The 27,951-nt window shown below is 25.2% G+C and overlaps 2 protein-coding genes across 2 annotated transcripts; one reads left to right on the top strand and one right to left on the bottom strand.

Annotated features, from left to right (window-relative positions):
* Window positions 1-1,201: 1,201 nt before the first annotated feature.
* On the top strand, window positions 1,202-20,591 carry LOC132927176 (uncharacterized). Its single transcript, XM_060991650.1, has 5 exons — window positions 1,202-1,357; window positions 16,676-16,775; window positions 18,935-19,129; window positions 19,188-19,393; window positions 20,136-20,591. The coding sequence occupies exons 2-5, from the start codon at window positions 16,682-16,684 to the stop codon at window positions 20,292-20,294; spliced, it is 654 nt and encodes a 217-aa protein (XP_060847633.1). The 5' UTR covers window positions 1,202-1,357; window positions 16,676-16,681; the 3' UTR covers window positions 20,295-20,591.
* Window positions 20,592-24,037: 3,446 nt separating this feature from the next.
* LOC132925116 (facilitated trehalose transporter Tret1-like) lies at window positions 24,038-26,701 on the bottom strand. The gene is made up of 4 exons (XM_060989538.1): window positions 26,528-26,701; window positions 26,264-26,467; window positions 24,416-24,655; window positions 24,038-24,223 (listed from the first exon to the last, which is right to left on the bottom strand). Exons 1-4 carry the CDS (start codon window positions 26,699-26,701, stop codon window positions 24,038-24,040), a joined length of 804 nt encoding a protein of 267 aa, XP_060845521.1.
* Window positions 26,702-27,951: the final 1,250 nt, after the last annotated feature.

The raw sequence follows: 27,951 nt of genomic DNA on the forward strand, positions 1-27,951 counted from the left end.
AAGTACATAAGTACAATATATTTTTATAAGCATTTTAAATAGAAAAATTGTCAAAATCACTTAGATTCAAAATTTATAATTGAAGATTGAAAACTTAATACAAAATTCCTCATAAGTATTACTTACTGAAACCAAAACATCTAAAAAATATATAAGCATATATTTTTTTTTAGACATTTTAAAATCAAATTTGGACAAAATTGTATGTTTGAACTATGAATAACGATTATTTTAGGTATATATATATTCAATGATATTTTCAAAGGCAATGTTTTAGTAAAAATGTATTCAATCTGCTAAATAAAACTAATTAAATTACATAGTAACAATATCAAAAAATATAACATAAAATTTACTTGGTAATATAGGCCGATAGACGACCTACGATTAGAATTGTTTTTTGTTGACAATGATATCATATAATTCTAATTTAATATATCCATCGACCATCATAATGACAATCTCGCCACCTAGTTTTCAGCAGAATGGTAACCACTTGCCTACTTATTTATACGTGTTTCTGTGTTTCTAAATACTAACTCAAAAATATAAGGTATTTTTAAAATATGGTTGTAAATACTCCCTATTTATCCGTGTTAAAACATATATTTTAGAAACAAAAATGTATAAATAAAGGTTAATGTGTTGTCTGTTGGTAAGTGTATGTATTTAAATAAAACAATTAAAATGTATTATTTCAACTAAAATAAGTTACCTAGTCCAACAAAGTAAATTACTTAACCATTTATATTACGTATTGATAACTTCATGCCTGTTTTGTTGTTATTAGTATGAATATTATTATCGATTTAATCAACAGCCAAAGTTATCTATGTTGCTATAAAATGTTTTATTAATTGTAATAAATTGTATTAAATGTTTTAATAACTATTAAATAATATGATATATATTAACTGTTAATTATTTTTATTAATATAATGAATTAAGAAATTGTTTAACCGTAAAACCTCTATAGTAATAAACAATTTAATAAATTCGCTAAAAAAATGTATTTTTACATAATGTACAAGTTTTAAAAAAGTACTTATAATATGTTATACCTACCTATCTATCTATTTACTATTTTATTTTTTGCGATTGAAAAGAGAAGGGGACTACTAAAATAAACAATACAGTTACTTGCAGGAAGAGAGTCTCTGATGTAGGTTACAGTGTAAAGCCGTTACAAGTGGAGGATTTGGAATATCGTAGTAAAAGTAGGACGATGACTATAAACGCACTCGGAATGCAGAAGACCAGTTTAGTCGTACCTGTTAATCATACCACGTCGCAGTGTGTTCGTACGGTCTTCTTGTAGAAGTCGGCTATCGTAAATAACCGTTGCCCGTATATCCAGGTAAGATAAACTTCTAAATATATATAAATTATTTTAGTTTTGTTTCAATACATCATACAGAATAATTTTTTTACAACGCTGAGTCAAATTAATTCTTAATTTATATAAATTCTATTTTTAGTAAAAACATTCCTCTTAATCATTAATTATATTGATTTTCGCTTAGGTTAATATTCACAAAATGTATTTTCAAAAAGCTCCATTTTAACATTTATTTTACGAAATCTTACGTGAACAAATCAATGAGATAAATAATAATAAAGATCCGAAATTTCAAACCATGGGTAACATTATAGTTTGTTATTTCATTGTTTGTTTTAGTATAAGCTATATTGCTTCCCAAAAACAGTGGAACATTTTAGTATATAATATGTAGGAAAAATAAATCGTAATTTAGAAGAAATTTAGCATATGATCTTTCTAAAATATCATCGTACCCATATGATATTATCTGTATATTTCTGAAATATTCATGAATTTTCCTTTAGTTGATACATTTTAGTTGTACATTTGTTTAGTAGTACATTAAAATATTACTAATATCTTCAAGATACAAATTATAAATGATTGCATATTTTATAATAAATATTTTTAAAATTTGTAATAAAAAGAACTTAATAACAGTATAATGGTATCATTCTTTCGAGAAAAAAAATGTATAATTACCTATTTAATATTAAATATTTTGTATACGTCCATATTAAATGAATAAAAATACTGATTAATTGCAGTTACCATTGTTTTAAGTAGATACTTCCCAAACATTTATTTCATTATCTTCTAAGGCATATTTTATTTTTAATATATTTTACTACGAAAATTTAAGTCAGTCTCATACATAAAACTGGTTTACCTACACAGAAAAATATCAATAGTATAATATGTACACTGTACAGTATACAAGTCAATGACCTACAACAAAATGTTTTATTTTGATCGCGGAAAAATATTGAAAAAAATCGGATTTAAATCACAATATTCTAAACAAAGTATTTAACGTGTACTTTAATATGTACTTTTATTAATATTAAAGTTTTTTTATCAATATTCAACAATATATTAATTAATGTATGAAAAAATATTTATTTTTATTTAACTGATAATTAGGTTAGTATTATAATTGGTTAATACTATATATTAAATAAGTAAACTTATATTATAGCTTAAATATTAAGCCGATCACTGTATTATCAAAACTTAGTATACAAAATTCAAAATGTTGAATATAAATTGTCCATGCTGTACGTTCGTAAGACGGATACAATAAAATATCACACAAATTGTCTTCTTAATTTAGGTCTTTTATTCAAAATTAATAATATTTAAAGCGTCTTAATACGTTATAATTAATTATTACTTATCTAATAATCTATACATATCTAAAGATATCAAAAATCTCTTGATTTGATCTTTTTCATTTAAATAATTAATATTTTATGCTGAGTGAGTATAGTTGATACATAATCAATTAGAATAGGTACCTTAAAATATGTCAAACGACTGAAAAAATAACTTGTAAACGATTTTGAAAGATTAAAATTTGATGTAGGTAAATACTAATTAAAATACAATAATTATTCTGTGTAAGTACTTAAAATTCTATTGGTATTGTTATAATATTTCATGATTAAAAATTATATCTTACTAATGATTATTAAGTAACTATCATAATTAATTAATTATTTGTTATTTTAGTTTTTTTACTTTAAATTCTCGTTTTAGATTTTTCCGGCATGTGTAGACTATATTATTATAAAAACCGTAATTTATTATTGTTAGGTACTAGGATTGTCACGTTACCTATCGTTATTATATGGTATTATATTAAGTCCAACCAATACATGATAAAGCAATACAAATAATTATCAATAATACTTGCAGCTATAATATAAAAATGAACATTTTTGAAAACTAAAACGTGTAATTTTATGAAAAATACATTTTTGTTAAAATTGATTTATAAAATTATAAATTTGTAAAATGCAGGTTGACAAATAAGTTAATGTTGTTAATAACTGATAATTATTGTTTATAAAAATTTAATACCTACATAATATACGGTATATATTATATAAATATAAAATTTTGTAGATGGAAAGATTTAATTTATTAATTTTTTTTACAATTTATTAACGCGCATTCATAAGTTTCCTATAATCCTATGAAAGTTATTTTAATAGATATCATGCTTTTGTATTTAGATGCCCGATGCTTTATTTATATTTATTATTTGTATTATATAATAACACTATTTACATATGCTGAAATCACGGTCGCAATTTATATCACAAAAATATTATAAATGGTATGAAATAATTTTCTTTTTAATTCCGAGTGGAGCGATAAATATATTGATTTTATAATAATATATTGTTTTTATGTTAATGTATGTATACACAACAAATAGTTGAAAAAGTGATTCAATATTCAACTTTGAAGGTTGTTTTTGATAAAACAAAAATGTAGTTTGGTCTTTTGGAAAATAAATATTAAAAAAACACCCACTATTTGAACATATTCAAGAAAAACAAACACAAAATTAAGTAAAAATAAGAATGTTTACGCAATACCAGTTTTTGAAAAAATCAATTAAGTTTTTTTAATATATAACTCATAAAACACTTAAACTTAAATTTGTATTTGTATACTAGTATATCAGCATTTAATAAACACAAAACAATTTTCAAAATATTTTTCCACTTTTTGAGGTATTTTTAGGCATGAGAAATTTTTGATTTTTCTTTTCTAAATTATTGTCGATAAAATAATTTTACTCGGTTAAAAACTTTGATAATTGAATATAAGATCCCACATAACTAGTGGTTATAAAATAAATATTAAAAATAACTTAGCGCAATTTATTTTGTTGTACAATTATATATCATAAATTAAAATAATTTAACAAATTCATTTTAATAACTCGCTTGATACCTAGTTTTTATATTATATTTTAAAAACAGTAGTTTTATAGAATAAAAGTTAAAAAAAACATTTTGAAGATTTATCGCAACAGTGAAATATTTTGTTCTCTTATTGTTTATTATTTTTCGTTTTATTTCAAAAAACATAGACACGTCATATTTCTTATTAGAGTTAGAAATTCAAATAATGACAAAATTACAGAAAATTGTAAATTATTTTGTCATTAGATTTTATAAGATATTCAGTTTAGATAGTTTAGATAATTAAGTCTTAGCTATTGAATATAAGTTTCCTCGTGAGTTTTATTTACAAAAGTATTTAAATAGATTTACCGAAAATACGTAAGCACAATTTATTTTTAAAAATGTTGACGATAGTCTAAGATAAGATATATGTTGTTTTTGATTTTTTAAATTTAAATATTGTTAATATTAAATTTGACGTTTGTTAAATTCTTTAGGTATTCGAAGTAAATTTGTGTCATATAATAAATATACCTTTTTCTTTGAAAAAAAAATTGTTCTACCTATCGTATTATTAATAGTAAGATAATTTATTACTATTATATAAATATAAATATTAGTAATATTGGCTGACAGGCCTTCGGTCAGAATCGTTTTTATGTATTTTGCAATAATGTACTTATCATTTTTATTTCAAATTTAATACATCCGTTACTAAACTATCCTTACTTAATGACTAGGTAGTAGGTACACTTAACTATCGTATAGTAGAATGGTTGCCTACTTGCCTTTTTTCGTATTATTCTCATTATATCTTAAAACTACCTTAAATAAATAATTGTATTTATAGAAATTATAAATACAATTAAAATAATTATTATTATTATAAGTTAAACAAAATTATGTGAATACAAATTTTGGTGATCTGGGTATCTGTAAATCGAAATAACTGTAATATGAATAGGAATTAATTCCTGTAAAATTAACGCCTTCAAAAAACAAAATCCTGTGTTACGAATAGTAATAGGTACATAAATAAATTATTAAACATCATTAGAAATAGATGCTAATGCACCGTTTCTGTTCAGAATCGGTTTTTTTAAATTTGCAATAACATTGTTCTAATCAAAATGGGCATGCTGTAATTTTCACCATTTTTCACAATTTTTCCATTCGTTTAGTGAAACTCTTTACCGTGAAAACGGAAATATAAACTATCTGAAGAACCAATTATAAAATATTTCTGATTGGTACTATTTCAGTCTAGTTATAGGTCTATATGTAATTTTAAATCACCGATTATAATAGACTAAACTATCATTTTGTATGACAATTTTCGTCCATTGTCCCAGAAAAATCAATTAATTTTTCTTCTAATTTTATAATCAAGAAAAATAATTATCCTTTCCTTTTTAAAAAAAAAATAATTAAATACAATTAAATATACAACGAACATTAACATTTATGTATTTTTAAATTATTTGTAAAATTTCCGCTTTGTTTACGTATTTTGTAAATTTTATTCATAATACTAAAAATTAAAATAATTTATCAATTTACATAATCAAAATTGGTATTTTAATAGTATTATGAATTTACAAGTCGATAATAGTATTCATAAAAATTGTAAGTGTGTATAGGTATATAATTTATTTATATTTAATAAATTATTATTGTAAATATTATGATAAATTAAAAATATAGGTAGTGGTTATGTTGGATACTGAATAGTCAGCATTAATTGTCAAGAGAAAAGAAATTTTTTAGAGACCTAATTTAAAATATGCTCTATCAGATATTTTGTCTATGCCTAGATTCTTGGGTTAATCAATATTAACACTAAAAATTACCAAGACTCCGTTAAATGAAATCTTAACAATTATTGATTTATCAATTAAGAAAAAAACAATGAATCGAATGACCCAACAGCTGAATTATTAAAGAATAAAATGAACGCAGTTTAAACAAATCTAAGATTGGAACACATTAAATAATATGTAGGAAACATTCTTTGTGGTATTAAGAATGAAGACACGACGGCGCTCAAATTTTAGCCAAGTGAAAAAAAAGCAATGAAAAAACAGCCATGAAGTATACACCATTAAGGTCTTATGATGTGAAACGTTCTTTAGTGTAGATATAAATTTAAATTGTCGTAGTTTTAACTATGGAAATTTAAAACACTAAATGATTTGCATAGTTTTACTTTGAATTAATTAAAAAAATTAAAAACAATGAATTGTATTCAAAAATTATTCTAAATTGCATTTAATTCAACACGTATACATATTTTTAATTTTTTTTTTTTTTTTATTACATATTTTGGCCATTTTAATAAAATTACATTGTGTACTTTTTTTACGTACATATTTTTTGATTTTCTGTTATTTATAAATTCCAGCCCTGCTGATAACAATATAGTTTTAATACATATTGAATCAATATTCCATTAAACATAATTTAAAGCAAAGTCCGCACATTTTTTAATGCGAAAGTTTATTTCTTTATTTGCTTTTAAATTTATAATATTCCTATAGATATAATCGCCCTGCGCCAATATGAGTAAATGAAAATAGATACCTATGACCTGCAACCATCCGTCGGTTTTTTTTTAAGTTTACAAGATTTAGATAAATAAATTAAAATATAGGAATAATCTAAATAGCTATAGGAAGTTAATAAATTATTCTATAGAATGGAAAAAAAATAATATTGAAAATATCACGAATTAATGTTTAATTTATAATTGAAGAGAAATCTAATAATAATTATTTATTACAGTACTTTGAAGTTTGAAGTTGGTGATAATATTGAATGATCGTTAATTATTGTACGAGAAGAAAGTTTCATAATCAAATTTGTAAAGAAATATTTTTTACATTTACCTATGTGCACATCGTGTTATATTTTGAAGTTATATATACATTAAGAAACTATGAAAAGTACATTTTATAAACTCATTTTCTTAGAATAATAAAATTAGTGTTCATAAAAGTATACAATACACTATAAATTTACACACAAATTGCAATAGCGGTAGTTATGTTAGATAATACATTCAAAAAGTAAAAGTAGATTAAGTATTAAAATAGTGAATTAAGTGTCTCGAGTATTTTAAATTACATTTTTGTTCAAACAAACCGTAATGACACGTCCAATGTAGGTACGATCACGAGTCTACATAATACACATTAGAAGTACCTATCAAAAAATATTAATTGGATGGTGAATAAAAAAAAAATCGTCAAGAGTAACAAAAAAATATGGCGCCAGATATGCACAGATAATTATTTTAAATTTTCATGAGAATAGAATATACTCATATCATGTAATACTATTACATAATAATGTAACTCAATGGCAAGCCTTACTAAACGGGACACGGTCCCAGGGCTTTATATATTTTTTTAATGTACACATTGAAAATATATTTCAAAAAATAAAATAAAAATATTCATGTCACGAAAAATAACCAAATGATAAATTCATAATAAATGTATACATGATAATTAATAACGATATAATAAAGTTTTTAAATTAATAAAAATGGAAATTGTGAACAATGTAATACCTACCTGGTAATAGTATAAAGGTACATAACAATTATTAACATGTAGTTATTGAATTGTTTAATAATTAATATGATTTAAATATTCAATTATTAATTGTTATACGGCGTTTTTTATTTATTCACGAAAGGTAACAATATTTTATAATAATGTCTTGTATTAATAATTGAAAAACATAATTAATGTTATTATCGAATACCTACTTGCATAGTGATAGTTATATCATATTTATCAGTGAATTGTATATTATAAATGGCACATTTTACGTTAGGATTATTTGTATTACACACTTCAGCAAGTTTCTTTCAAGTATAAATAAATAGTAATTTTATGTGCTATACACTTTGTACCTATATTATAATAAACGAAATAATAATTGTTTATATTAATTTTTTTAAATTTTTATTACTATCAATATGTTGAGTAATGATTATGAGTTACCACGTATTCACACATTTACTAGGGGATGACCCACTCACAACTCATTACCCTCTCCATAAAACCGCCACTTTTTTGAAATTTTAAATTATTTAACTACAAGCAGATTATCATTGAAGAAGCTATACGTACGATGACACTACGACAACGACTATGGTCGATGATATGTGTGACAATAATTAAACATGTTATGCCGTAGACGGAAAGCTCAAATTATGATTAATGTGAACCGGTACATATCGTATTTTGTTTAACTGTTATCGGCGGGGCATGAACATCTCTCGCGAATGTGTCCACTGAAAATGTCCCATTGTTCCTGCCTAAATATGGCCTTGCGGTTATACGAGTACATTGGGTTTTATTTAATTTAACTTTTCAAACGATATTGTATCAAAAATATGTAAATTTAAATATTTCAATGAAATGTTGTAATGTAATCTATGATAGCTAAATATAATATGAATAGCTTTCTCGTTCCGTTTAAATCCTCGCTTAAAATGTAATAATTTAATTATTGTACGATTTTTTATGATTATGAAAATTTACCTAAAAAAAAAAATTAGTTACGCTCTATCACATGATTCTCTAGAAATTAATTTAATTATCATTAATCACAAAGTTTCTATAGCTATAAAATAGTACAATTACCACAAAATTAATATTGAACGTATGTAATTACATTTAAATATTTTTTCAGCGTCTTCCTTATAATTTGAAGTATAGGTATTATATACCTACTTACTCATATACGTAAATGAGGTACCACGAATAGTTAAGATTTTACTTAATATATGATTGTCGATTTAAATATCTAACCCTTTTTTACAATATTATTATGATTACCATAATAACAGATTTCCGCATCTTCTTGTTAGATAATTTTTTTACTAAAAGTTCTTAATCTAAGCAATACAATAATTATGCTGTCTATCAAACCTAATTTTCTCAGCGTGCACATACACTGATTAATTAAAATAATTATCATTTTAAATCATTTTAATGATAACGATATTATTCTAAGAACCTCAAATTGGTTTATAATTTTCTTTGAGTTTTTTTTTTTTTTTTATACTTGTAGCAGTTTTCACCGAAACGGTTATTAAACGGAGAGATCAATTGGTCACACAAGTGCATTTCTCTTCAGTGGTCCTAATGGTAATGATATATTGTTCGTACTTCCACCGATTAGAAATGCTTACTATAAAAATTGTTCCAATAAAATATAGTATTTTAACTAAGAAACTGAATACATTTTTAGTTAATTTAATAATACAATATCATACTATTACAGTTTATTTCAGCTAAAAACTCTTTTTTTTCTTATGTTTTACAACAACTTTAATATACCTATAGGCTATAAACATTATTATTTCAATTTTTTTTTTTTTACCTAATTCCAAGTTTTTATAAATAATAAATATTACTTAAGTAATAGTTATATTATATTATATTATGATGGCTTTCTAAATGTTAATGCAATTCAATGGGTAGATATCATATTTTAATACTTACTATTATTTCGTAACGATTTATTATTTGTTCATAAGTACATACTTCTTATTTTTCTGTATGTATACACATGAATTATATTTATTTCACATTGTTTATAATTTTTATTTATAGTTAACTTAATAGTTGAAGATTTGAAGTGTATAAATTAAAACGACACTGCATTATACAATTACATTGCATAGTTGTACAACTTCATTATTTATCGATAAAGTTAAATTAAAACCTGTTAATATATTAATATATTCCCCTTAAATGAATCGTTTAATTATATCATATACAAATTATTACAACTTTAATTCATTGATACTAATAAATACCTAACTCGTTTTACTGATGTCTGTTAATGATTTTAGGTGCAAGTCTATGCATTTAATTATTTTACATATCAATGAAATTCGATAAGAATTAATAATAAATGAGATACAAATTTAATTCGAGACATTACCATTTAAAGTAAAATATTTTAGACGTTAGTTCACGTAAAAGTATTTAAATTTTGTTTCAATGTTTTTATTGCATAGGTATTTTTTATTTTCGGAGGAGGATGTATGGATTTGGCGTCTTTTATCAATATATAATGATATTTTAATGCAAAATGATTGTTTTTTATTTATAAATTCTTTCAAAAAATAATACTTTATTAAACTTGCCTATTTATTTTGTTTCATTGATTTTATTATTTTACACACATTACTTTTTGGTATCTTGTTACAATCGTAAGCATAATAGTGAATGAATTTATTTTACCAAGTATGTTTTATATAATATTTTAGAATTGTTGGTACATTTTCTCTTTATTGTTTAATGACTTTTTTAAAGTTGGTATCTATATCAGATTCAAAAATCCCACAAGATGTATGACCTATATCAAAAATCTGTCAAAAAGACATCAGAGAATCGTAAATGTCTATCATGTTTATTGAGAAAAGTTATAATTTTAATTGTTTAATTAAGAATGAAAAGTTAAAATAATATATTTAACACATTAATAAATACAATTACATATTGTTTTATACATTTTGTCAAAAAATAAAAAAAATATTTTAAAAACTCGTTAAATAGGTGTTAACTATCTCTTATCAAGCGTAGCTAAATTTTAATAAGTAACTCTAAGTATAGAAATGAACATTTCAAAAAAAACTTATAAAACAACAATAATTCAGAATCACGTTGCTAATGTACAATGTTCGTAACTATAGTAGTACCTATTATATTATTGGCACGTAGAACCTTATCATTAATTGTATCTATTGTCTACGTTGAGAAAATATAAAATGTTAAAATGTTAAAATCTAAAAATATATATATTACTTCCCTGTAAAACGTTGCACTCGTAAATATTACGATACTACGAATTTGAGCATAGGTAACAAAAAAATAGACTAACATACGTATGAACTCCTAACGGTGTTTGGCTTACTGACACAGAAACTATTTAATTGGAATGTAACCGGTTAAAGAGCGCGTGTGATGTGCAGGTATTTGCCGTTTGCATGAGTCGTGCCTGTGTGTGCTACAAACAAAATATTAGGTTACACAAGATTATCGAGTTATGATTAAATGTTTATATTCGTTTTAATAACGTATTCTTGGACTTGATCATGAAAACTTTTCCGGTTTCGTGTAATAACAATAAATACAGTATGTACCTATAATGGCCCCGAAAGATGATTCGTCGTTGATTTCTCTTTTCGATGTTTGACGTTGATTAGGATATAGGTACCTACATACTTTAACACTGGCAATATACGTTTCTCTTATAAATGAATCATAATGATACTTTACAAGAGAAAATATATGTTCATAAATATACACAAAGTATACAGTTGAATATTTACTACCATGCATTGAATGATAAAATAACTTTCTAATGGGCTCGATGGAATAAAAATATAACTACCTATGCGTTTTCTTAAGGAAAAATAACAAGTTTTTTATTGTTGGCAATAATTTTTTTTTTTTATTGAGTCACATCATTCTTCGTAGTGACCTTACAGTGACCTTTAATTATGTGTCTAATTAAAATAGTCAAGTTAGTTTCAGCTATATCGTATATACATAGATTACAAGTTAAATGTTTGCTATAAGAGAGTTAGATATCATTTGAAAATGAGTTGTTGACGATGATGATGTTTTTGAACCATGTTGGTGGTGAAATTACAAATATTTTACTAGCATTAATATATGCAATTTATTTATTAAGCAATTTTAAATATTAAGTAATATTTAATTTAATTTTAATTTATGCCACATTACAAATATGTACCATTTAATTTATTTGCCATATTTATTATAGCAAACAAAAATATTTTTAAATATTGTTTAAAATTAAAACATAATATAATGTTTAGATTAGATACACATTTTAATAATTATGGTTTTATAAATAAATACTACCTATCAGTGTCGTGTTAATTGGATTGAATGGTAAAGGGACAAATTTCCATGGTGAAAAAAATGTTTATTGTTATGGAGGTGGTCAATGCCCAATGGTTATAATCATATATATTATATTCACTATGATGTAGCGAGATTCCGATGTCGTGTCACTGTACATTTCGGATACATTTATTGACTTTATTTTGAAAAATTCATAGCTGTCGGTCCTATATTTATTCGTATTATTTTCGAGTATCCATTATACATATTGCAAAAAAAAATGGATGAACTAGCTACCGAGTAACTGGATACTATTTTTGTATAAAACACTAAAAAAGATTAAGTTTATAACTGATTTTTATTGTTGTGTTTACTTATGATAAAGAGAGAGAGAGAGAGAGAGTGGAGAGCGTGTAAGTATATACATAGAAATATATATATATATATGTATGTATGTATAATAAACTTAACAATACAAATCCAACATCCATGATATGCAACAAATGCCTAGTTTTCTTAACTATTGAACATATCATCCAAGAATGTCTGGAATTCCAAAATACAATCAATACCGAATAAACTAGAAGCTCTCAATGAAGACAACTTAGACAACATTTCAAAAATCCTAACATTTCTAACAAATATTAATATTTTAAATAACCTTAAAACCTCTTTTATTAACAAATAAGTTAATGTTTAAAAAAAACTTTTGTTTATTTGTTTCTTAAATTTTTGTATACTACACACAGGGTTAATAACCTTAGACGTTAAAGCCAATCATTAAAAAAAAACACATTTTTATTAAAATTAAAAATAATTTATTAAAATTAATACTTTAACTTCTTAAATTACTTTTTATATCTTTATAATTCTAATATTGTACGTGTTTATGTGTATTAAGAATAGGATTATTAAAAATTAAAATTAATATTTCGTCGTCGTCATGTAAAAAGTGATCAAGCGTAAATTTTTATTATTATATCTTTTAACTTTAAATTTGTATAACTTCATAATTCATTGTCCATATATATTTTAATAATAAGGTATTATAGGGATTATGTTATACGGTTAAAGCGACTAATAAGAAATGAGTAAAAAATTTACATCACCTGATTTATTAAACTTTTTTATTTTTTAATTGGTAGAAAAGACCAGGTAATTATGCGAGAAATATTTATGTAACAACTGCATCTGATAATAGACGATTCTCATGAAAACGTAATTAGGTATTTTTTATTTTCATAAAATTATACTTCGCAATTTTGCTAAAACAATAAGAGCCTGAGATTTTAAATCTTGCTTCATTTTGTTATGCAAAAAACCACAAACAATTTTTCTAAGTTAATTGTCTCCCTTTAATTGATTACAGTAATGCCGAAACTCACCTATATGTAGAAAATTTATAAATAGTGTAGCGAGCTGTGATCTTATATTAATATATAAATGTAAGTATTATGTATATATAGCAACCATGTAGTAAACGAATACATTAATAATAATACGAACAGGACTGTAAGCATGTAAAATATCTTTAAATTAAGAGTAGGAGTGGGTGATAATTACATTATTTTATACTTTTAACACTGTTGTTTAACATGAGCTGGAATAATTGTTTTTGTACTGGATTCACGACAACACGCTGGATAATCATGCAGGGACATCCTGTACGATTAAAAGTCGCACAGTAGACAATCGTCTGGTTTAATCAACTTCGGTGCCAAGTTGATGATGTATTATAATTATAAAAATAAATCATAAATTATCGAAGTATTTTTAGATTACTTAAGTTTCTTATCACGGTAAATTCGTACGGTTTTTTAATATTTGTCGATTGTTGTCTTCCTTACACAAATCCTTCCATAAATAACCACAATAAAAAATACCTCTGAAGTTAAGAGTAACAACTAGACTTAGGGTTTAACAGAATAATATGCATAAACGATATATTAATTTCTTTGAAACTTTTTTACTACCCAAAAAGTATTTTGAATATAATACGTTCTTAATTGTAATAATTATATTTCAAATTTTCAACATAATTATTTCTAATGGGTGGTTAATATTATTTGTTATTTAAGTTAGAACCGATTTAAAGTTTATATAAAGTTCCTAACGGCTATTGAACTATTAAAAGTTTCAACGATAAAACTATTTGAAAGTGTGTTAATGTATTATTATTAGGTGTAAATGTTACGGAAAAAAGTACGAATACCGATAAAACCTAGGATTTTACCTAGTATACATAAAAATAACTTGGTTTAAACCTCGAATGATTTTTGTAGTTCTGACTTTTACAAACTAGATTAAGTAAATCTTAGAATAAACAACCAGCTAGCGTTGGTAAAAGTACGAAATTTTTTACCAATTATATGATATTAATAATATTAATAATAATTATGATTTAGGTTTATTAGGTATTATATTTGCTACTCTCTACTAGTATATTAGATAGATATACATATCTATATTATTATTAAATATTAAAATTATTTAATTGCGTAGGCTTGGCTAATGTGGTATTTTAAGTCGCACAATACATTTTTGGATTGGCCTTACATCTATTTGTAAAATTTTTTTCTAAACAGTCGTCTACCTTGTCCACTAGTCAAATTGTGATACTGTTTGATGAATAACAATTATATTGTATATTTAATTTTACCAACACTGGTTTGTTTTTATTAAGATTCACTAAATCTCGTTTGTATAAGTCCGTAACTACAAAAATCATTTGGGATTAACAAACTATATTGTGTATCCAAGGTTCTATCGGTATTTGTAACATACCGTAAGATTTATATCTTTTGAAGATCTCGAAATCCGTACTTACTTCAATATTTCCGCATGGCGCATACATGTATTTATTTTTAAGCTCTCTATAACAGTAACCTTTTCAGACATTGTTAGGTATACGATAATAAGTTCGAATCTCATTAATATAAGGTTATTATAATTTTTTTTTTTTTTTTTTTAATTCGAATGACTGTGTTATTTTAAAATATTTATGAAATTGGGCTCCAGTAAATTATTATCAGACAACAATACGTTATATCGTAAATCATCATTAGATTCCTACTGACAAGGAACACGATACGAAAATATAGTGTATGATTCCAATAATTATAATATATTGAATATAACTGTAATGTACATTGTACACATATACATAATACATATTTCATGCATGAACTATGCCGTAGGTACGTGCCCTTCACCACGAAGAAAGCTATTATACTATTTACCATCATATGGACGTTCCGACGGCACATAGGTATAATATAATGATATACCGATGACCAAACGACGAAATTTCTCTAGGAATTTTTATGTTTAATAAGCGTATATTTCCATATTAAACAGACTTCGACTACCGTTACGAAAAAAATCATATTATACTTATACTTTTATAAATTAAAATGTATTACCTATGTGATGGACGATTATTAAATTAATTAATACATTTTTTTTTACTTTTCTAAAACTATGTGAAGCATAAAATGGTCCATTGTTTTCAGTAGGTCACATACGTGTGAATGAGTAAGGACTTGTGGGAATGTATTGTAACTGCTTTATTTTAAAATACATAATATATTATATTGTATGCATAATAAAGGTCGTAGTTCAATGTATAATGAAAATAAAAGAAGTATTTGAGTCATAAAAATGTAATTGTTTTTAATTAATATTTGGTAGTTAGGCGTATAAATAAAAAAGAAAAGTACATTCGCAATTTAATGATATTATAAATGCAACGCTCCGTGAATTGGGTAACTGATAGACTTGAAAGCTGTTTACCATACTATATCTACGTCTAAGTAATAAATTAACATTGTGTAAATTACTTTCCTTATACGACATTATAGAAATGTGTATTTTAATATTTCAACACAGTGTCTTTTATTTATTGAATCTATGATGATATATAGACAAGAAATAAAAATGTGTGCCAATGTATACAATTATTACTACTAACTACAAAGTATGAAGTAACAATTATCAACATACAAAGTCTTACCGAGGTAGTCACCATAAAATAGTTCTTAGCAAGTGTATTATAGTTTGGAAAAATGGTTAATTGAAAAAAAAATAGTATTGTTAAAAATATACATTTTAATAAATAATAAACTATCTATGGACAACTAAGAATTAACACCTTCCTATTGTTTGCAAATAAAAAATAAAAAAAATAATGCTGAACTCTGAAGATATTATAGACTGTGTTATAACTGAAAACTAATATACCTATCTATCAAATTCGAGTAGGTAACAGATCGATTCTAATCTATTGTTTGATCAAATTTGAACCAAATTATTTTTTGAAAAAGTATTTAATATCAAACTTACTCAAATTAAGCAAATTGCCTCTCTAAAGACATGTACTAATGTTTTTTTTTAGTTCTTCAAAACTTACTTAACTGTAAAAGTGTATATATCTCACAATATACGACCTTCCTAAATAAATTATATTTTATAACTATCAAACCTACATAGTTATATAATTGTATTGTATATTAATTTTTACTTTTATTATTTTACAGCTTAAAATGATAAAACAAATATTTCTGTTTATTTTTGGATTGACAATTGTTGTAGCACAGAGAAGATTAGCATTGCCAGATCCACGAAGTTGTTCCAGTAGTAAGTTTATAAATTTAACTTTTATTACAAAAATATACTCAACTTGTATAGATACAAATATGTTTATATGAATGCTATTTGCTTATAATATAAAACGAATGTCGGTATTCGTGTAATATATTACTTACCAAAAACAATATACAGAGTGATTATTTTATCATGAACCACTCATTATCTCAAAAAGTATTCATGATTTTGAAAATATTTTTTTACATTGTTTCAAGTTGTTAAAAAATTAACGTTTTTATTAAATAATTATATTTTTAAATATTTTTTTAAGTTTTTACTTTTTTGGATGACAACAGAGTTTTAATTTCATATTCCATAGCAGAATATTTTTTCTGAGTATTTTGATTCATAACAATCGAATTTAGGGTGGGTTTATGAGTTATAAGTATTTAAAGTTTAGATGCGTGGAGTGGAGTGGTACGGGTTACTCCGCAAAATGTTTGTCCACTACTCTGCTTGTCTAAACTTTAAATACGTATAACTCATAAACTACTCGCCCTAAATTCGATTTTTATGTATTAAGATACTCAGAAAATTATTCTGCTTTGGAATATAAAATTAAACCTCTATGTTGTGATTCAAAAAAGTAAAAAACTTAAAAAAAAATATTTAAAAATATAATTTTTTAATAAAGTTGTTGTTTTTTTTAACAACTTAAAAACTATGTAAAAAAATATTTTCAAAAACATGAATACTTTTTGAAATAATGAGTGGTTCATGATAAAAGAATCACCCTGTATTCTATCCATGTAATTAATTATAATTTATCAAACTAAAACTTAGTTACTTAATGTATTTCTAATGATCACCATTGTCAAGTATTTCAAGATATATTATGTATATTGTTAATTATTATCATATTATATTATTTTTACGTCATCCCAGAAAAAGTAAATTATTGTTGTATTGATAGATATTAGATATCATAATTGGTATTATAGTATTGCATGACCAGTAATATTATTAATTTAATGACTCAAATCACATATACTTTCGCATATACTAGGTTTGTCATATTTTCTGGTAGGTAAAAATTTAACGGTAGATACCATAGCATACAACAATGAAGTAGTCAAAATAGTCAAATAGATAGTGGTAGTTGGCATATTACACGAGTAACCCCCTCCCTAATGTCTATTATTATTATTTATTATTCTCTAATATGGTAAGTACTTAATATTAATTCACTGTGTATGATACATACTAATATATCATACCAATAACTAGGGCTTGGATTTTAATCCACTAAAAACTATCAAAAATAATAAAATATAAAATATGTTCTTAAAATTAATTCTTGCTTTCATTTTTTATTTTATTTATTTATAATTTTTATTTCATTACAAAAAATCTGAAAATTTTTAGTGAATGCGCGAGTGATGGTTTTGAACGCTGGCAAGTGAAAAATCATTTTTAAGGGTGAATTACTTATTCTGAATTTACCAAAATGTGTAATTTAATTTATATTAAACTCTACGTTTGATTGAGTACCGGACGCACTACAGCCATAAATTGTGTTGTAGATAGATAAAGAATAAAGATCTAAATATTTAATCAACTTTTCGAAATTATAACTCGAACGATCAACAAATATGAAAAAATAGGTCGGAATTAAATTTCTCGAGCCAACATTTTAAATTAATAATAATTGTTGATTTAATTATTAAATTGCAACTATAAATTAATATAATGTATAAATATTTAATATGCATTAAAAATGAACAAAATGACAAAAAAGTTACAAAAAATGCGAAATAAAAGTCCCCTTTTTAATTTTCTGATGTATGAAACAAATTTTGTATTTTAAAAGCATTTCCAGAGACTTTTCAAAAATTAATACATTTTGAATTCAAATGCTCATTAAATAATAATAGAAAGGCTTAGTGGTTCGACCACCATTGCTTTCTATCATACATCTTCCAATGTCATTATTAGTTATTACTACTACATTAATTTTTTCAACCAAAATATAAATATTTTTATATATTGGTCTCGAGTTTTGTTATTAATTAAATTGTTATTTAATAATAATATATAATGTATAAACAATGATTGGAATTAAAATTTGTGTGTTTTAATGTTACAAAATATATGTTGATACGTACGCATATTAATAACGTATTAATAATACTGAAATTTTTTTTTTTTAGGAATTCGTCATGCTTCATATCGAGATGCCCGTGGTGTTACGCATTCCTATTTTTTCAGCTGGGAACATGCCCCCACTAAAAGTTTAGAAGTGGATTGGCTTGATGCGAGAAACATTTGTCGTAGACATTGCATGGATGCAGTAAGTTTAGAAACGCCACAAGAGAACGAGTTCGTTAAGCAAAGAATATCTAGAGGTAAACCATAATACGTTTAAAAACCACAAAAATGTTTAAATAAAAACTTATTTTAAAGGAAATATAAGATACATTTGGACGTCGGGACGAAAATGTAACTTTAATGGATGTGACCGTCCTGATTTAGTACCTGCTAATGTAAACGGTTGGTTTTGGTCTGGTTCTGGTGCAAAAATTGGTCCAACTACTCAACGTAACTCTGGTGACTGGAGTCACACTGGAGGATTTGGGCAAGCACAGCCAGACAACAGGGAAGCACCACAAGTAAGTAACATGTTTTACGTGGGCATGGGCTGTAATTTGAATTGAAAATAAATGAATATTACACAAAAAATTAATTTGTAAATAAGTCATACAAAAGTTATTAACTACACTTTACGCAAAATAATTTATACAATATTTTTAAATAATATCATGCATGTATTATAAAATGTTAAAATCATACACGCACCCATCGTTAAAAGTATGTCCGTCCGTCTGTTACGTGCAGTCGATTTCTGATTGGTATTTCAAATTTCCGACAACCTCCTACTATGACACTATGGCGAGTGGCGCGGCGGATAAAGTTATTTTGGATATGCGACTGGTCATGCTCTACGGCGAGTATACTATAAGAAATTGTGTGAGCCGTATAATTTATTTTTCATTCAATTTTTAAACGAATAATTACCTTAAATACGATTAATAAAATATAGTTTTGCAAAAAATGCGTTGAATAAAAATACTTAGCGAGTGAATAACCAGCTTTTTATATACAATTTCCATGGATAATTTTTTGTGTAAAATTGTGAGATAAAACTCTTATTTATAGATTAAAAATAAAGAATAAGGAAAGTTTGTTTCTGATTCATGAATAATTTAAAATTAACAAAAATTAAATTATATTCTAGTAGGTACTGGTACTTTTGTACCAATACCTAATTTAGCGGTTATTTTACTATTTTAAAAATAAAAAGATTTTAGGTATATTTATTGATAATAATTAATAATTGTATGAATTTTTCAGGGCAATGATGAATCATGTTTAGCTGTATTGAATAATTTTTACCAAGACGGAGTAAAATGGCACGATGTCGCATGTCACCATTTAAAACCATTTGTGTGCGAAGACAGTGATGAACTTTTGAACTTTGTACGTTCCCGTAACCAAGGAATTCGCTTATAAGATGCTTTGAAATTTTCTATTTAAGTAAATTATATTGTTAGTATATTCATTAAAGCACAAAAACAAATACTTAGAAAAATCAATTTACAATGATATTTAAGTACACCCCAACCTATAATACATATTATATAAGTAGTTTATATACAAAAAATTATTTATTTCTCCGATTTGGCTATTTTGTGTGTAAACAATTTTAAACTACCTATCATTTATTTTTATTTTTAAAATTTTTATTTTAAGTTTATGATTTTGTATGTATGATTAATAAAGTTTTTTTTATGTTTTATATGAAATAAATTGTCTTATTATTCATTGCCTATTTGTACATAAATATTTTAAATATTTTATATGTATTTCTTTTTTTGCATTGGTAGATTCTACATTGATTAAATAGGTATAGATAGTCGAAAGAATGATAAAAGTATGAAATGGAGCAATAAATTAAGTAAGCTTTAAGCTTACGTATGAAACATTATATTAATAACTTTATTGCAACAATAACAGATTATACATAACATAAATAATTATTAAAATTTTAAAGATTGTAGTACCCATTTAAGCTGATTTTGTGATGGGGGAGAACAAATATTTCAAATTTTGTAAATTATTGTTAATTTTATTCGTTTATGTATATCAAAAGATAAATTAAATATTACTAAAAGATAACAATTTTGTAACATTATAACGATAAAAATATTATTAAAAGTAAATAATAATATAATTCTAAGGTTCTGGCTTAGAGATTAAGTTTTTTATATTGTGTTTTAGTATAAAATAACAGTGCTATAAAATTATAAAAATATTGAATACAGTAGTCTCACTAATCCGGACTAGATGGGACCGGACTCAATCCGGATTAAACGGAATGACGTTTTTTTTAACTTACTAATAAATATTTTTCAAAAAACACCTTATGTATTTATACAAATTCAAAATTTATTGATTTACAATTTTATTATTACACATTATTATTATTGTTATTGTGATATATGTATTACCTACATAATATGTACATATATCAATATATACTCAAATTCTTACATGGAAATTATTCATATCATTCTCAGTAATGCCAAAATTTATTGACAGTCCTATTTTGGTTTTTTTTGTAATGCCTGATAATCAGGGCTAGAATTTGTATGCAATAAAAAAAATATGCAATACAAAAAAATTATTTATTTATTGAAATACATCAGTGATTGACTGTTTGTCTTAATATAGTATAAATGAGAAATAAAATAAAATAATTTAAAAATAAAATTTATAATTCACATTTAACAGTGGAAATACGTGTTACATGCTACACGACCACATACTTTTTTAAATTTTCGATTATAAATTTATAAATGATCGGCGATTGGGTCGTAGTATTGATTTATATTGACTGAAGATTTTATCGTATACCTATTGTACCATAAAATTGTATTTATAAAAATAAAATTTATGTTTGACAAAAAAACAAAGTTTTATACTTTAATCAGCGCAAAGCTATAATTAAATAAGAAATATTAATATTAAATTATAATTATTAATCACGAAATATACTATAAAACATACATTTTTTGTATTCTTACAATCGAAATATGCAATAATATTCATTTTATTCAATATAATGTGCATTTTATCCAAAATATGCAAAAACATGCAAAATAAAAACACCACAATTTATCTCATCTTGAGGTGATTCGTAGACATTACTGACAAAATTAATAATCAGAAGTTGCAAAAAAACCATGCTGTTGCATATAAATCCTATGTGACATAACTGTCACTTTCGGTACTCTTATATGTTTCTTCGTAAAATTCACCGACAGTTTTCTATAAAACCGATACATCATCATACTTAATGTATTTGATTTTAAATCTAGGATCCAATAAGGTACACATAATTAGCAATGTGTTATCTTGATAGCGTCGATCTAGAACCTCAATAATAGTTTTGTACATGTTCTTATTGGTTGATTGCTGCTTCTCCACTTTCATTTAGTTCTATTATTTGAGATAATTTTATCTTAAGTGAAAAAATAACTGTAGGTAGTATAGCCGAATCCGTGACATACGAATCACCGGATTGTTTAACAGTGATTTCCCGGATTGGCTGTATAATAGAACTTAAGTTTTTTAACAAAATAATGTCTGATTCCTGGAAGGAAAAATTTTTATTCGTTCGTAGGAAACTTGCGAGTCCAAGTTTTTTTCAATAATAAATGATGAGTTCCAGCATTGACCACCAACAAGTTTTTTAGTAACATCAACATTTTTTATTTGCAAGCTATATTTTCCCATTTCTGGAACTGTCTTCCAACTATGGCCAAATATATTATGGATTAATTTGACTTTATAGACTACATCTTTTATATCATCCATAAAGATACGTGAAACTGCTGTGTTGAGGGCATGGTCAAAACAAGCTACGTATGATATATCTAAATTGCGTACAGCATTTAGCATATACGATGTATATTGTATAATCAGTTGCCATTTTTTTTCAACATTTTTCAATTCGATATCTTATAATTTAAAATAACCATTTAGACTACATTGGCTATTATTCTCTCTTGATTAGTCCTCTGATGGTTCAATGCAACCTAAGCGGGCTGAAATTGATTTGAAATTAGCGTTAGTGAAATGGCACTTTTAACGGTTGGTTTGAACTTGATCCAGTAGTTCGTGGTGAAAGTAAAGCAATTTGTGCTCTTTATTATGTTTCCTATTATGGTACGTGTTTCATTATACATGGAGGGAATTCGGGATTCTGTAAGAGTTTTTCGCCCTAGTAGCTTGTAGCTAAAATTTAATGCATTCACAAATACTTTTTAAAAATTTGGTAAATATAAATAAAGAATATAATTATCATAGCTTATAAGCGTGGTGTATTTTATCTGTGATTATAGGTGCATAAAGATACAACTTTATAAAATTATTTGCTGCCATAATGCTAATATTAATCACTTACCTGTTATTAATTCTTTTATTTCTGTTTTTTTTTTATTTGAAAAAAAATCATTTATCTTGTGGCACTTTTCACTAGTGTTCAACAGTAACAGTTTTTTTTTTGACCACCGAGTCGTTTACTCGACATGATATGAAAAATTAAAATGACTAAGTAACAAGTAACAGAACACTAAGACGAGGTCCAATTTGAAATAAGACTGCAGACTGCAGTAACAGCGAAATATCGTTATTAAATTACAAATTTAATATAACAGTCAATTAGGTTATGTGAATATGTGATCTGGTTATAAGTTTATAACTAATTATGGACATCTATTGCGTTTTCGTATCGCTGGCCGCTACACTGGTTGGATGGTTAATGCGCTATTGTTATTATTGTTGTGTCTGTGTTTGTAATCTAGTGTGTACGTCGAATTTCTCCAATATTACCCATCTATTTTTAGACTTGTCGTATTGATAATATAGTTTTTTTTTTTCATTTGAATAACACTGAACATATTTTATATTTTATTTATAAACTCAATATGTTTAAAATTATTCATTCTATGTATAATATTATACATTTCAAATAAATATCTACCAGCCCACTAAATCCAAAATAAATTGTCAGGTGCAGCGAAAGCAGCATTCGCTGCACCCGTGCGCACGCCTATGATGGTACACGATTATCAAATTCCTCCCATTTGAACTATTCTCACAACAGCGTTTTGGCATAACCCTCTGCTTAAAGTAATGAAGAGCCTTTAAAGTTACAATTTGTTCATAAATTAAATAAAACCATTTACGTTTCATGTTAGAATACAGTCTTTTATTTTTGGTACGTACAAATATACAAAATATGCACCGATTGCACTTATAAAAGTGAAAATGTCCATTTCATAAATTAATGTTATATTTTCGTAAAATGATTGATTATTGACTAAACTCAAGAAAGCGTATAAACTGACCGTGACGCCAGATGTCCATAATCTCGACTGAAAAAATAATATAATTTAATTAAAAATTCAGAATAGATACCTGTTTTTACATAATAATATATTCTTATCTATTCAAATAGTTAAATAAATATCTTAAAGCAGTAAAACAATTTAAAACTTTAATTTCACAATAAATATAAATAAAAAAGATCTATCATAAGGGCACCAAAAATTAAATTGCTAACTTACTGATCTTGGGCATATTTCAGGCATCAAAATCCACGGAACTGGACCATATCCAATTGAATAAAATATAATATAAATTAAAATTAAACTAGGTAACCATAGTTCATCTTTATCTATTATTTCTATATGGTATGTGGCATTCATTAATAATAAAGTTATTGCCATTCCAAATCCCGAAATGATTAATAAATTTTTCTTCTCCGAAACACCAACAATAAATAAACATATAATAGACGTAATAAGCTAAAAAATTAAATATAATATAAAAATTAAATTTGCATAAGCTCATACTACGCACCATATATGACACGATAAAATAAAATAGAAATGTTAATTAATCAACGGTTAGTTTTAACAATCGTTAAGTGTCCTAATTAACTAAACAAGTGCTTAAATAGTTCTTATTTAAATACCACTATAGCAGCGGCCAAACGTATGTGTGGTTAATGACCCCATGTGAGTGAATACAAAGTATTTCTTTTGAAATTGAAAAAAGACGGTTACCAAAAAATGGTTACTAAAGATATCTGTTTTCAAATACAGTGATCGCCGCTTATTTTAATCACGGTTAATGGTTAATCGTTTATGTTATATAAAACTATAAGAATGGGACGGATGTATAATTATGTGTAAATTATGTCGGTTATTATAATCAATACGCCGCATAATGTTATCAGTTTGAGGGAGGTCGAAGAGAATTTGAAGAAATAGACTAAGATTTTAAAAATTGGTTGAAAATTGATGAAAATATACCTACTACATCAAATTTTACCGAAGAAGATATTTTACATGCTTTATTACAAACATATAAACTTGAATAAATTGAGCTTTAGCTATAAACGGATACCTACCGAAAAACCTCCAAATTCTTTTGAAATCAGAGAGGCCCTACGAGTATACGAGTATTACAGTTGTTTGAGTTTGAAGACTTTCTTATGTAATAGCGTCTCGAGATAAGTCACCAATTACACATACGTTTAGGCGTTTAGTCGCTATTCTAGACATTAATATTACCTCAAAAAACCTATAGACTCTTAATTCTTATCATTGTGCTTCTATTAATCATGTGATATCAGTATTGTATGCAAATTCTTACGTCCGTTTTAAAATATTGGATATAAACTATAGACTATAGCAGTGGTTCTTAATCTTTTGTGGTACGCGGACCCCTGTAAAAATAATATTAAAAGGTACGACGGACCCTCAAGGTTATAAAAAAAAAAAAATATAATTTCAATAATATTTGCAAATTTATTTACACAAAAGTTTCATTTTTCATCCCAAAATACATTAAAAAAAAATCAAGTATGAGCATATTTGTGTTACAATTTAGCCACGAATCAATATTCAATATTTCGTGATTTTATTGATGTTTCAGGTTTTATTGAGAATAATTTTATATAAAGTTTGTAAACTTTATTATAAAAATAGTGTCTATGGTTGTTTTTAACACTAGAACAGAAAAAATTATGATGAGGTATGTAGTGGGAATGGTATTAAAACTTGAAGTAAAAATTAGACATTTTCATTGTATAATTCATATTAAGGCCTTTAATATATCTGAGATGGCCCATTATTTTATAGTTTTTGGCCATACCAGATGGATACAATTTTCTGACTTCCTTAATCAGTTTGCCACGGTACACATTTTTATGACTAGACAAATAATAGCGATGAGGACACCTCCCTGGGGGCCGCAGATTTCAGGTTAAGAACCGCTGGTCTATAGGCTAAGAGACATTAATGTTATATCTAATAGGCGTTTTAACAATCCTGACTAAGTACTCTGATTATATGTATTTCATTTTAACATATGTAGTATATGTATACATTATAAAAATACGAAAATACTTGGAGAAGTAAGATTTCAGTCACAGTTGGTATTGTTTCACTCATAGTAAATATTCCGTGAAAACATTGAAGTTTGTACGTTAGAAAAAATTTACCACTAAACTGTTGAATACTAATTAAACAAACGTTGATCAATAGCGGTCGACGAAATCTTTTTTTGGTAAAAAACAAAAACAAATATTGGTTGTCGTCGCTTTCAAAAATCTGTGAAAAATAAATTGAAATTTAATAATATAACAGTATGACATTAAGTACCTTACATACTTTGTAATAATTATTATTTAATAATTTAGAATTGCAATTATCTTGAATCTGTAGATTATAATCAAGATTATACACACTAGTCCACTTTTCATAAAACTTCATTCGATAGTAAGGAGGATCGTTGATAGCTAACAATGCTAAAAGATTCACAACAACCATAGCTACAATTCCCATATTCACATTTGAATAATTGTAGAACTCGTTTATGACGTGTGAAAAAATCATACCAATTAGCATGTGTATATAATGGAAACCGATTAACAGACCTAAACAATATTAAAATAAAAACGAAGACTATTAGAATGGTATTTAGTTATAGGATTGATTTTTTGTTTAATTTTGTATTTTGAGTAAAATTGATCCTAATATACACAATTAGAATCGTTAAACATCAAATTATAATTAGTTTAACTTGTATACCAGGCATTAAAATTTTTTGAATATATATTTATTCCTCAAGTGTCGGGTGTAAAAATGTTATTTTGCACTTTTGCGGCCTTTCCTAGATCCCACCAAAATGCGTGGAAGGAGGATAAAAGAGCCATTCTATGCTTTTTTATGCTACAATGATTTCATTTTCTTTTAAATCGCTAAACATCTATAAAATTGATTCCGTCATCGCTGTAAATCATTGAACATTTTCCTTTCTAGGAACATAAAACCGTGAAATATAGCTAGAAATAGGGTGACCATATTAAGAAAATAAAAAAAGGGACATTATTTGTAACTCCCCTGGCCCTCACATAAGTAAAACTTAATAAAAACTATATATTATATACATTCACACTTATGCACACAACTGTAGAGAGTAAAAATATAAATCTGAATCATATCACAAACAATTATTATCTTATTACTTTACCATTTTTGAGTAAATAACCTAAATAATAAGTGTTTAAATATTTAGGAATATTTTCTTTTTTATTAAACAACAGAATGTTAAATTTCATAACTATTATAATTCTTTAAACAATTAAAAAATGTACTTTTAAGTTTTAAATATTAAAATTAAAGTATTAAGCAATTAAACAATACATTGTACATACCAATACTGTTATATATTTTTTTAACAAGAATTTAGAAATTTACAACATCAGCTTATTTAATTATTCAGGAATTTGATAATTCTTCTTCCACACTTTCTACTATTTTTTCGTATTTTTCTGAAGAACTTATTGAATTTAACAATTTTGGGTGCTCCAAAAGAAATTCATACAATTGTGAACAAGTTATGTTTTTAAAGTGCTGTTTTGCAATAATTATTGATCTAATAGTTTCGACATTAAAACGATTTTTTTCATTGACAATGTAAAAACGATAACGAATAGAATACAATAGAATAATAATATTCATAAGACTGCAGGGTTGTCGATACTCGATATTCTTAATCGTAATAATTGAAAAAGAAAAATAGCGGACAACCG

This window comes from Rhopalosiphum padi, chromosome 3 (genome assembly GCF_020882245.1).
Source record: "Rhopalosiphum padi isolate XX-2018 chromosome 3, ASM2088224v1, whole genome shotgun sequence".
Lineage (NCBI taxonomy): Eukaryota > Metazoa > Arthropoda > Insecta > Hemiptera > Aphididae > Rhopalosiphum > Rhopalosiphum padi.

Excerpts from the sequence above, each read along its gene's own strand:
- LOC132925116 (XM_060989538.1), bottom strand. The coding sequence starts at position 26,701 with ATGGGAATTGTAGCTATGGTTGTTGTGAATCTTTTAGCATTGTTAGCT. Across the intron at positions 24,656-26,263 it reads CTGAAATCTTACTTCTCCAA|CTTATTACGTCTATTATATG; the intron begins GTATTTTCGTAT and ends TTAATTTTTTAG. Across the intron at positions 24,224-24,415 it reads CTGAAATATGCCCAAGATCA|TCGAGATTATGGACATCTGG; the intron begins GTAAGTTAGCAA and ends TTATTTTTTCAG.
- LOC132927176 (XM_060991650.1), top strand. The coding sequence starts at position 16,682 with ATGATAAAACAAATATTTCTGTTTATTTTTGGATTGACAATTGTTGTA. Across the intron at positions 16,776-18,934 it reads TCCACGAAGTTGTTCCAGTA|GAATTCGTCATGCTTCATAT; the intron begins GTAAGTTTATAA and ends TTTTTTTTTTAG. Across the intron at positions 19,130-19,187 it reads TAAGCAAAGAATATCTAGAG|GAAATATAAGATACATTTGG; the intron begins GTAAACCATAAT and ends CTTATTTTAAAG.